Raw genomic sequence first — 12,470 nt, 5'->3', positions numbered from 1 at the left:
CTGCAAGGGCAGGGCATAAGATTATTCCTTTAGGTTGCTGGATTTTGGCATCTTTATTCTGTGTTTTCTTCTCCACATATTAGTTCGAGGTATGTAACATCACATGACAACACTTCTCTGCTATGTTATAGTCCTACTGCCAGATTCTTGGCAAGAGTAGTACCTATTAGTTATACTGGTACAAATGTAAGGCATTGATTTTTCATTTTATATCGAACACTTTAATTCTAGTCAGTTTTGATATAGAAGAAGGAATTATTTTATCAAAGTATAAGCTTACAAATTGTTGAACTGTGGAACTATTAGCATGGGGTGGAAAAACTTGCATAACTAATTTTTTTCCTGTTGTAACTGCCTTGGGAGCTGGGACTTACAGACATAATTTCACTACTTAAAACTTCTCTAATGTGTAGCGCACTGTGAACAGAGATGAGCTGTTGAAACAGGCAGAATCTGTGATGCAGGATCTAGGCAGTTCAAGAGCCATGTTGGAAATCCAGTATGAGAATGAAGTAAGTAATATCAATGCAGTCTAATTTAACCCCTTTTTACTGAAGATTAATACAAAAAAGCTACAACTTTCGTAGAATGACTTGGTCAGACTCGTGGTCCTTACCATTGCTGGTGCCACAAAATTTTATCTATTAATTATCCCTGATCTACTTGGTTGTCTTCTTTTTTTTTTTAGTTGCTAGGAGAAACTTTCTGATCTACTAAATTTCATAATCAGTCTTATTCTGCAGAGCACATTTTTTTCTAACTCTAAGCAAACAGCTGTGTGTGTTTCTTCTATAATATGACCATTAGGTGGTTAATACTTTTAGTCCACTATTATTCCCTCTGATATGTGGTCTTTCCAAGCTGTCTCAGTCGTATTGTAACTGTTGGCGTAGTTAGGTTCTCTAGATGCCTTTTGCAATGCAGTCTTCTTTGTAGCCAATAATGTACTGTATTTCTCAGTCTAAGTAAAGATTTTGGTATTCAAACTGACCTAATGGACTCATTTATTTATCTCATTCTCCCTCCTCTCCCCGCACCCTCCCTCCCCCTTAAGGTTGGCACAGGCCTAGGCCCCACGCTAGAGTTCTATGCACTTGTATCTCAGGAACTACAGAGAGCAGACTTAGGCCTTTGGAGGGGAGAAGAAGTGACTTTAGCCAATCCAAAAGGTAAACGTTTGTACTACCTAAACTATCAATATTGATCTAATATTGAATTGATTCTAAGTTGACTTTAATTACATGAATGGCTTTGATTGAAAGAGCACCTCAGTTTGTGGTCAGATAATATGCCTCACGATAGTGTGTGATTATCTTTATGGGTTTTTTCTTAATTTTATAAGAAACTTTAGGTTATGGTTATCTGATAGCTGCTTTCACACTTGCATCTGGAATGAAACTAGCAGTGTATGTGTTGAACTTCTTTTTTTCTTTCTTTCTTTCTTCGTCAACAGGAAGCCAGGAAGGTACCAAGTACATCCATAACCTTCAGGGCCTTTTTGCACTTCCTTTTGGTAGAACAGCCAAGCCAGCTCACATAGCAAAGGTTAAAATGAAGTTCCGCTTTCTGGGAAAACTAATGGCCAAGGCAATCATGGATTTTAGACTGGTGAGAATAAAATGGAAAATGTGATTCTGAAGGGTTAAATGAAAATTCTAGTTCTGACTGTGTTGGGGGAAAAATAGCACTAAGAGTTGCATGGAATTATTTTCAGCTCTAGCAGTTTGGGCGGGGTGGGGGGAGATGCAGCTGAGCTTTTGAGGGGGAAAGGGTAGTGTATATTGAAGATTTTTACAGGGGCTTTTAAGACTGTAGTGAAAAAAGCCAAAAGCCATTGCCTGCCATGTGTTGCAGTCTCTCTCCAATCTTCTTTAAAGATCATTTGGGGCTTATTATTATTCCAGCTGCTAGCTTGCCGATTGCTCTAATGCATATGCGCTAGGCAGTCAGTTGTGTTTTCTCGACTGTAAATTTCTCAGGTAAAAATGCTCAGACGTGGTGTCTTGGTGTGCGCCAGAGCTATGAATTAGTAAATGGTATTCTAGATCTAGTCAAGAGAGAAAATAGTAAAAGATGTAGTTTTGGAGGACAGTTCAAAACAAAGACAGACTTTTTAAAACAAAGCTTTGATTTCCAGGTGGACCTTCCTCTTGGACTTCCTTTTTATAAATGGATGCTACGACAGGAAACTTCCTTGACATCACATGACTTGTTCAGTATTGATCCAGTAGTAGCCAAATCAATATATCACCTTGAAGATATTGTAAGACAAAAGAAAAGACTTGAACAGGACAAAACACAGGTGGGAAAGTAACCCTAAGAATGGAAGAGTGCATCTGCACAAACATTTAGATTTTATGAAGTAGCTGTAATTGAGTGTGTATGATAGTGCTTAATACTGATGGTAATAGTGATAATGACTTCATTCTAATAAAAGGAGTAGTTTTAATGTTATTAAATCATTGGCTAGTAATTATAACACAGTCTTTTTGTAATGTAGACTCTAACATTAGAAATTTATTATGGGATTCTTCTGTGTGATTAAATGCAGGCTAGAAATGGCTAAAGCTGCCAGATGTTTGCCTAAGGTTAACTCCTCTTTTTGGTTCACTTTGAAAAGACCGACCAACTTTAATATCGGGGGGGGGGAATCTATCCTTGATTTTTAAACATTCAAAAGGCTTGGGGTTTTTCTATTAGTTGGTTTAGTAAAATTTTCAGGTTTCCGTAAGGGAGTGCCTCTTGTGGTTTTTTCCTCCCCCACTGAAAGCTGTATGCAGAGTTGGTGTAAACTGGCTTCATGTGTGAGCATACAGGTTCTTTTATAGATGCAGAAGAGTCTTAATTTTTCAAGGTTATCCGCTCTTAGCTAAAACTAGTACCATTCACTGTTGCAGAGTAGTGGTAAAAGGTCTTTGGCATGCATGCTTGCTTTCTAGCATCCAGTGTTAATAGATGGTAGGTGGTAACAACCTAATTTATACTCTTTAACACATCTGCTTTGTTACTAGTGAAGTTATTGCAAGCTTGTGGGTCTTTGTTCCTCTTCACCTCACTGTCTCTCTCTCCTTGATCACCGCTTTTAATTTCCCAACAAGAGTTTGAAAAACCTGAAACCTGGTGGATGAAAGCTGAAAAAGTCAGTATGCATGCCAAATATGAATGCCATTAACTATTCTAAGGAAAAAATGTAGCCTAAGAGCCTTAGCATATTACTCATCTTCTCTTGCAATAGTCTTTTCTAAATAAATAATACGCAAGAAATTAAAGTAATTCCAAAATTGCTAGGGAAAAAAGTGTACTGTTACAATCTTTCAAGTTTATCCATTACGATAGTTTATTTGGTTTGTCTTGGTTTACTGTTATGTATGAAAAATACAGAAGGAAAGCAAGGAGTACTGTAACAGTATTAATAGTAATATTCTTAGAGAAATGTTTACTTAGTCAAAACTGCTTTAGAAGTCGTAACTTTTGGATAAGTTAATGTGAATGAATTTTTCTCACTGGTTTTCACTTCCAATTTTTTTAGACCAAAGAAAGTCTACAGTATGCGTTGGAGGCTCTGACTATGAATGGCTGCTCAGTGGAAGATCTAGGGCTGGACTTCACACTTCCTGGGTTCCCTAATATAGAACTGAAAAAAGGGGGAAAAGATATACCGGTCACCATCCACAATTTAGAGGAGTATCTCAGAGTACGTAACAGCAAAGCTAGGACTAAAACTCTTTATTCTTTCTCACCTTGCTCCCAAGTAGTTTGTTTCCATAGATATTTCTGTTCATTCTTGTGAAGTGGGGCACAGCAATAATTTTCCTACTGATTTGTTTCTGTTCTGTACTAGTTTATTACTACAGAAAAATGTTTGAATCCTAGTCAACGCACCTGACTTGAAAATTTTATAGTACAAAAAAAGTCTGGTTTATACATCATGAAGTTGTCAGAAGTATGGTTTTTTTTGGATAAAAAGTGTTGTAGTGGCCAAAGTTCAGTGGCCTTTGAACTGCTATAATGATAGTGAAATTTTTTTGGAGTAGGACTTAAGAAAACATCAGCTCAGTTGCAAGCCAAAACCCAAAAACCCACAAAAACAAACACACACACCCCTAAACCATAAAAAAACAGGTAAGGAACAGAGAATGAAACAGTACCGTAAGTTGACAGTACACCTGCATATTGATTTATTCCTTTGTCAGAAGGGACGTAAAACCTAGAAAAACAAAAGGGTGGTATTGCTGAACAAAGGTGGGAAACTGTTTCTGCATAAGAAAGCGTTAAAGGGAATAGGTTAAAAACAGCCTGGAAAAGAGATGAGGGAAGGAGGGAAGAATGCAATATTATCACATGAAGTCATGAGTGGGATGGAGGTAAGAATGATTGATTGCATCATGAAAAAGACATTATTCCAGTTCCTAAATAATGCATTTTCTGACCAGGTTAGTCTGCTGCCAATTTCACTCTGAGTGCTGTTAAGATTTTCAAGCACTGATAAGAAACATAGCTGCTGTTGTGGTAGAAATGATTCAGTAAGGGGCATATAAGATCCTGGATACCAACTGAGAAATTTGCAAAGTTATTCCATAATCCTTGCAACTGAATATTGAGCCGTTGCCATTCATCTTCCAGATTCAAGCTGTTATGCACATATTCAGTTCTGATATCTTTCTTTGTTGAAAGCAAATTCTGCTAGTCAAGAATTACTTATAAAATTAAACATATTTGGATATAAAGCTGTTTGCAGACTTACAGATGGGCAATGCCAACAACCATAGTTTGTTAGAAACAGCATTTGCAGTTTCTAACAGGAAAGCTGAGCAAGGTTGCTTTCAAGTCTGATTTTTGTACAGTTTGCAGTCAGTTTTTTTCTTCTAGGTAACGCTTATCAGGTATCTGATATGCTGAGAAAGGCTCGCGGACATCTTGGATGTCCTGTAGTTGTCCTATTGCAGGCCTCTGGCATTGTAAAGGAAAAGCAGATCACTACAGAAAGCTTGCTTTCTGCTTCTTTCTAAACAACTTTTGAGACTATTTTCTTTTAAAGACACCTGTGTCTTTAAAAGTTTTTCTATCCTTGTCTTTATATTCCTGCCATATAGAGGAGACTTTAAACTAGGTCCCAGTGATTAGCATTACAGACTTGATGTCAAGGAAATGGAAAAGATTTCAGAGAGAAAATTAGCATCCTCTGTATCACAAGTATGATGAATTGCAATTTAAAATGGTATATTTAATTTATCAGCTAGCCTGTACAGCTCCCTGTGGGTCAGCTGCCCTGGTCTTGAAAATGTAATTTTCCTTAAAATCTTGTGTGTGGATTAGCATTAAAAGTAGTTTATAAAGCTAGAATATCCTACTGTTACTCTCCATGCCTCTCCTGCAGTCATGTCATTCCATCCTCCACCTCCCTTTTTTTTCCCCCAAGGACGGTTCCCACAGGAGCTACCTTTATCAGAAAGTAGAACTACTTCAGCTACCAGTATAGTGAAAGACTTTATTCTTTCTTCCTTGTGTCCCCCCCGCCCCCTTCTTCCCTGTACCATAAAGAAAGAGGCCAACTTGCTTGTTCTAAATTTGTGGACAAGAAGTTTCCGGAGTACAGTGTTTTTTGCCTGACAACTTCTTCTCCTCTTTGAGTCCACAAGAATACAGTGCAGCTTAATTTTGCCACACACTCCTGGTCGTAAAAAGTAATCACAATTCTAAGTCAGCAACTCTGCTACTAGAATAGCCACAGAATATTCTACATTACAGAACACAATAGAACAGCCTTCTGTGCTGCTGGTGCTTACCAGCTTGCTCTTCAGTATTACAACCTGACCTGTGAAAGTAGGGGTATGTATCTTACCTGAAATTCAATGCCTGACTCTTCTTTTAGGAAAGCTTATCAACAGATCCTAATAGGCTTTCATATCTGACAGCTTTCTGGAACAGGTAACTCTTCAATTATTGGGACAGGGTTAAATACTTGCTTCAGGAGTCCAGCAGTATCAGTGAGGCTTTTAATCATATTCAGATGCATCCTTAGATATCTTTCAAAGATTTTCTCAGCATTCCAGGTCAGAGCATTTAACACATTTAAAAACTAGTAGCTGTGTGTTGACAACACATTTTTTACAACCAGCCTTCATTTCCTGCTAGAGTTGAGGGTAGCCACGGCAAGCGTAATCATCAGTAGCACTAACTGACAAACGAATCTGAACTTGGCATGCAATCTGCCATGTATAATGTATTTTTTAATTTTGTGGAGAAATACGAGCTGCAGGAGATTCAAAAGAAATTTGGTCTTGTTGGTGTCATGTCCCCTTCCCTCCTCCCTGGTGATTATTGTTTCAGCATGTGCTGTCCACTTTGGAGGGTGAATTTAAACCTGAGAGGGTATCTGCAGATACAAAAGCAAAACAAAAAGACACATACAAAAAGCCTAGACTACTGTCTTACTGTCTTTTGCCTTGTGATTCTTACCAAGTCCCAGTAACATGAAATGAAGTTCATTTCTTTTTTTTTTCAACATGTATTCTTAAAATATTAAGCTACTTAATATAACAAAAAGCTTAAAGTTACTTTTTCTAACTATATATTAGAAAAGGGACCCATATGTTTCCATGGGGGAAGCTAATATAATACTGCCAATGATGCCCTGAGGATTTCTGTTTCAGTTGCTGAATTTTAAATGGATATCAGTGTACAGAGAGAACATCTAGATTAGGCTTCTAAAAATATCTAATAAATGTTTAGGTTTGTGTTAAAATATTTTGTTAAATAGGATCAGTTTAACCAGCTATTCTGAATTCCATGTATTAACCTTGTTTTATCAAAAACAAAGGCAAATAAATTGTTTAAACTCTGCATGAGTTGCATGCTGAGGGTATTCTAAATATGGGGGCGTTTGAACTCCAAATGACTTTTGCTAATTTGCAATGACAGACCACACGAGAAAGTTGTAAAGAAAAAACCCAACAAATTCTGTCTGCATTGCAGCAGCACTGCACTCGCACACATGCAGCAGTGTGAGCTTATGAACTAAGGCAGAATGAGGCAATGCTGTAGAGCGGCTTCATGAATCAAAGTTCAAACTCTGCCACAGCTACAGTGAGCATATGGCTAGGCTTCTGTAGGGTTTTTTCTGCAGCTGTAGTCTTTTGTACAGTACTGATCATTCCATGCTTCCTTTATTCAAATGACTTTTTTCTTTTTTATTTTCCCCCCTGCAGTTGGTTATATTCTGGGCACTAAATGAAGGTGTTGCCAGACAGTTTGACTCATTCAGAGATGGATTTGAATCAGTCTTCCCCCTCAGTCATCTTCAGTACTTCTATCCTGAGGAGGTTGGTAAACCTGTTTTTACTGATGCCTCTATAACCTTATATCTATATGTATGGACAGTCTGAACCTAGGTATGCGCTGGATGCAGTGCAGTTGTGACAGAATCTGATTACATTACATTTCTGATGCGTATTAGTAAAACTTGGTGTCCTTTAAATTGCATATTTAAATGTTAAAGTTTTCTACGTTCGGTGGTCATTTATTTGATGCTTTTATTATGAACAGCTCCATTTTCTTTAAAATTGAGTGTATCCAGCTTTTCTGAGGAAAAAGTGCTTAGATTTATATATGCAGGCTCTCTATTTTGGTATGGATACTTTAATTCCAGTGCCTCTTAATAGCTATAGATATGGATGCTACCTGGATGCTCAGTTAAAAAAAGGTAGTCAGCTCTTTAACAAAGCTTTAGACATTAAGAGGAGATTCAGATGAAGGGGTAAAGAATAAGGATAGTTGGTCTTGTCTCGTTCTCACCACCCACCATATTGGTTTCCTTGTAAAATTCTTGTACTCTTAAGTGAACTGAATTGAGACACAATTATGGTTGTCTGGACTAGAAGAGAGAATGTTTTATTACTCTGCCTTTAGGGAGTTTATTTGAAGACTGTACTTCAAAAGATTTGTTTACCTTCATAAACCTACACCTTTGACTTCCTGAAGAAATGTTAAGCATGCTCTGAAGCAGTGTGTTAGCCAAGCCTTTGTGTTACTCTTTTTTGTTCTCGGTGCTTTGCAATATAAGAGTCTCTTAAAGCTGAGATCTGTAACTGCTCATAGTGATTCTTCTTCATGCCTCTCTGTTGGTACTACTTCCAAAGAGTACCACAACCTTTTTTTCTGCAACAAATTTAAGGCTAGTAAACGTGACAGATTAGTCTAGTTTCTCCAGTGTTTTACCCACACTTCTCCATTTTGTAGTATATGTGATGCTGTTCTTCTGTCTTGTCGTCGTTTGGCATGGTTTGATGCTCGCTTCTGCTTGGAGACTTTAAAATACGGACACTAGTCTATTGCTAATCTACTAATACCGTTGATCAAAACTGAGCCTACTAGGGGTAGCGTGAGATATAATATATCCTTTCCTTAATAGGATATACATGTGTGATCTCGTGTTCTCTTGCTGATAGCTACCCAACCATTTGAACCTTTTTACAAACCGTTCCTAAACTATTTATAAAGAACTTGTAAAATTCTTGTGTTCATGAACAGAACAGCTAGGTGTGTCAAACCTCTGGTTTTATTGGGACCAGGGCCTAACAACTCCTCGTGTGTCCTAGAAGGACATCTGTAGAAGCTTTTAATGTTTTGGCTGTAGCCTGTCATCTCTGCTTGCCCAAGTGCATAGAAAGAATCTAAGTACAAAACGGCTATCTGACAGATCCATCTCTGTCTAATGGTTGATTTATTTTTTTTTGTCTTTCGAAGAGGAGCTCAGTTCTAAAAAGCAAGTGTAAACACTCTATTCTTCCTGTTCCCCTAGATTTCTTTAGAAATTGTGAGATTTCCAAAAAGTTAAGGCATTTTTCGTTCTCCAGTGTAAATTGCTTATTAGGACTGTCTCTGTTCTAAGAGGACAGAGATTCTAAGAGACAGATTCAGCATCTGATGTGGTAGTGGATTGTATGCAAAGGCAGTTTCAGCAAATGAGGCTGTCACTGGGATGAAGCTATTGCATTCAAAGAATTTGGGAGGATTGCTTGGGGTGACTGCGGTTGTTTTGCAGCAAGCCATTCCAGAAAGTAGAATGCTGTAATAGTAGTCAGAACGGACAGTACTCGTTCTACCTCAAGTTCTAAAGGGAAAAATTTCCTTCCTTGTTTTTTAATTTTATAGTTGGAGCAGCTCTTGTGCGGCAGTAAAACGGACACTTGGGATGCAAAGACTTTAATGGAATGTTGCAGGCCAGATCACGGTTATACACATGACAGGTAATATGGTGTTGGTCTTGATAAAAAATAAATAAATATTGGTGCTAGAAAAATATGTATTTAAATAATCTACATATATACTGTTATTCAAGCTAAAAGAATTATATGAAATTTACTTGAAAATATTCACACTGCACTGAATGACTCTGATGCAATTATTTTAACTATAAATAAAATAATAGCTTGCTCTTTTCCCCTCCTTAGTCGAGCAGTGAAGTATCTCTTTGAAATTCTCAGTAGCTTTGATAGCGAGCAGCAAAGACTGTTTCTTCAGTTTGTGACGGGTAGCCCCAGACTGCCTGTAGGAGGTAGGTTTTGTTTATTACATACTGCTGTATATGAAATCAGTATTATTAATGCATTTCAGGATAAGTGGATTATTTCAGTGTAGGAAGAAATTACATACCTGTGTATTTTAGAGGTTCATACTTGTTTGACGTTTCTAGTTTCAGAAGTGGCTGGGTAGACTTCTGGTAGAATTCTCAAACTTTGTGTTAATCTCGTGACATTTCATTCAATTGACTCTCTCCAGGTTTATGTTACCAGATAATCTACCGGAGGGCAAAAAATAGTTCAAAACTTAAACAAAACTGAAAACCCTTATTACTGCATTCCTTGGCTAGAGATGCATTAAGTTATGACAACAACAAAATGATGCATTACTACCTGGAAACAATAATAATATTTTTTTTTTTTCTAGAAAGGAGACAATACTAGCATGGTGACAAACTTTAATTTCTCCCCCTTTTGAATTTCAGAATTTAGATGAGAGGCAGTGAGGAAAACTGAGGAATTTGCTGTCTTTGCTAGGGACCATTATAGAGTACACATTTTACCGTATTCTCAGCTGAACGCTTTGCAAGTAAAAACAGAATTTATGCATCCGTTCCATTACTTATGTTCTTTGGGGTTTGGGCTTAAACCTGGCTCCTTTTACCAGAAATGCCTCCAAACAAGAATTTTAAGTATGGAAATTACGTATATTTTAGGCCCACCCATAGGTCTGTTTCACTAAATAATGACACACTCTATAATGACAAGAGTGCTCCTAATCCCTGAGCAAGGAACTTGTGTGTGTGTTTATGTGTATACTTTCAAAAGTGTGTGCACATATATATGTATCTGTATATGTATATATATTTACATCTATATATAAATGGGGAGGGTACTCTCTTTTAGCCCTCAGCCTCCAAACTATTCTGTGATTCTATTTTTTTTTTTTTTTTTTTTTTTTTTTTTTTTTGGTATTTTTTTTAGCTTGCTATATGGCCTTATAAAGCCATATTCTAAAGTTTTAAAAACAGAGATTAAGTAGTCAGTTATGAGATGCGTGCTTCTGTCACTGTTAGATGTCTACAGTGTTAACTGTGGGTTTTCAAGAGGAACAACCTTATTCTGAATGTCTTTTCTCATTAATAGGCTTTCGAAGTTTGAATCCTCCGTTGACAATTGTACGCAAGACATTTGAGTCTACAGAGAATCCAGATGATTTCTTGCCCTCAGTAATGACTTGTGTGAACTATCTCAAATTGCCGGACTATTCAACTATCGAGATAATGCGTGAAAAACTCTTGATAGCTGCAAGAGAAGGGCAGCAGTCATTCCATCTTTCCTGATCACAATGAAAAATGCAATGTCTGCCTGTTACAGCAAAAGAGAAACTCATGATTCTTTTCTAAATATATCACCTGAGTCAAGGAAACGTGTTACGCCCTTTTTTTTTAGAAAAACGGCTTGCAGATATAAACAAAGACACTTGGTTGATATTCATTAAAGGCCCCTATGGACTTAAAGTGATCAGGCCCTAAAAGTTGTTGTGACAAGGTTTCTTTAGCAAGTTCTTGTTTAAATTATCATTTATTTGATGAGTGAAGTTTTTAACTTGCTTTGCTGTGTGAAATTTAAAAAGGGATGTTTTTCCAGGCTGGAACAATAAATGTCGCTGTGCAGTTTAATACTGGGCTGTGTGTATCCATCTAGTTAAGTCTGAAGTTTTTCCTCCAAAGACAACTTTTGTACATAAGTACAGAAATGAAAATACACCATGTATTTGACGAATCTAGTTTAGTAGACTAGTTCTGTGTACCCTCACCTGCCTCTAATTTTACCCATCCTCATGTATTGTCTGATGTGCAATTCACTTGGTTCTTTTTGTGTGCAACATTCAACAATTGTTATGTTTTGGTTAGCATGGGCATTTAACTGCTCCATGCCTCTTTCTCTGATTAAGATAATTTAAATTTTACTGAAATCAAATATATATTGTCAATATAATTCAGCCTTTGTAACTAGGTAGAACCTTTCTTATAGCATAGTTTTACTGTAGTGGTAGGATATAATGGCAACAGCCTTTACCAGTCGACGCTCTAGAGCTGTTTACACAGTGATTCAGGCAGCAAAAGCCTCTTACTAGAGGCTAGGAAGAATTATTTCTTTCATGTAGTTGAAGTCCAACAGCTTGGGCTGGCCAGTGTGTATTGTGGTAAGGCCAGAGCATTTCGAATTGATGTAAAGTTTTTTAAAAGACGAATTAGTTGTTTCATTCCCTGTTTGAGTAAACAGTTTTCTTGTTCTTGATCTAAGTTCCTGGTTACTTTTGTAGTTTTTTCTTTCTCCCCCCCAACCCCCCCAGCGCTAGCTTGGAACAAACAGTTCAGCCTTTGTCTTTTGACACAGATAAAGCACCTGTAAGCAATGCTCTGTCCAACTGTTTTATGTGCTGATTTCTCAAATCTGCAATAATTTACTTCATCAGGTTAATGTTTTTACCTGAATATAAATAAAAAAGTTTGCTTCACCTTTTTGTTCATAGTTTTGTACTGTATGCATAAAGTTCAATTGTGTAAATTACTGTAACGCAAGTAAATCATCCTAAAATCTACTTGGCTAACAGCCTGCAACTTGCGGATGATTTACTACTAAAACAAGACCTTTTAAGACCTCCAACTTAGAGGGAAATTTTTTCTTTCTATGGGTTCAAAAAAACGGGCGATTACAAATATTCCTGAGATGTACCTGCTATATAGTTCATCTCTATGAAAATGTGATAGTTACTTACTTTTATTCAACTTTGAGAAATCAAAATTCATTTCAGTGCTTAGAAATTGTTAAATTCTGGCTAATCAGGCTAGTATTTCCCCTAAACTAACAATAACAAGTTTTCTTTTATCTAGCTGAAGAACTTGTACTTCCAGAATATGTATTTCAGTACATGTAATGGAC

General features: G+C 37.0%; 1 protein-coding gene across 6 annotated transcripts in view; it reads left to right on the top strand.

Annotated features, from left to right (window-relative positions):
• TRIP12 (thyroid hormone receptor interactor 12) overlaps window positions 1–12,045 on the top strand; it is a 73,455-nt gene extending 61,410 nt beyond the window's left edge. For all 6 annotated transcript variants that reach the window (XM_009325082.1, XM_009325081.1, XM_009325079.1 and 3 more), the window contains 9 exons: window positions 414–512; window positions 1,055–1,169; window positions 1,454–1,608; window positions 2,138–2,302; window positions 3,530–3,694; window positions 7,209–7,322; window positions 9,154–9,248; window positions 9,453–9,556; window positions 10,668–12,045. In XM_009325082.1, coding sequence (XP_009323357.1) covers window positions 414–512; window positions 1,055–1,169; window positions 1,454–1,608; window positions 2,138–2,302; window positions 3,530–3,694; window positions 7,209–7,322; window positions 9,154–9,248; window positions 9,453–9,556; window positions 10,668–10,864 — 1,209 coding nt within the window. In that variant the 3' untranslated portion in view covers window positions 10,865–12,045. The remainder of the gene's footprint in view (window positions 1–413; window positions 513–1,054; window positions 1,170–1,453; window positions 1,609–2,137; window positions 2,303–3,529; window positions 3,695–7,208; window positions 7,323–9,153; window positions 9,249–9,452; window positions 9,557–10,667) is intronic.
• Window positions 12,046–12,470: the final 425 nt, after the last annotated feature.

Source organism: Pygoscelis adeliae, unplaced genomic scaffold (genome assembly GCF_000699105.1).
Source record: "Pygoscelis adeliae isolate BGI_AS28 unplaced genomic scaffold, ASM69910v1 Scaffold155, whole genome shotgun sequence".
Lineage (NCBI taxonomy): Eukaryota > Metazoa > Chordata > Aves > Sphenisciformes > Spheniscidae > Pygoscelis > Pygoscelis adeliae.
The sequence above is the reverse complement of the archived record's forward strand: the minus strand, read 5'-3'. Positions and strand labels throughout refer to the sequence as shown.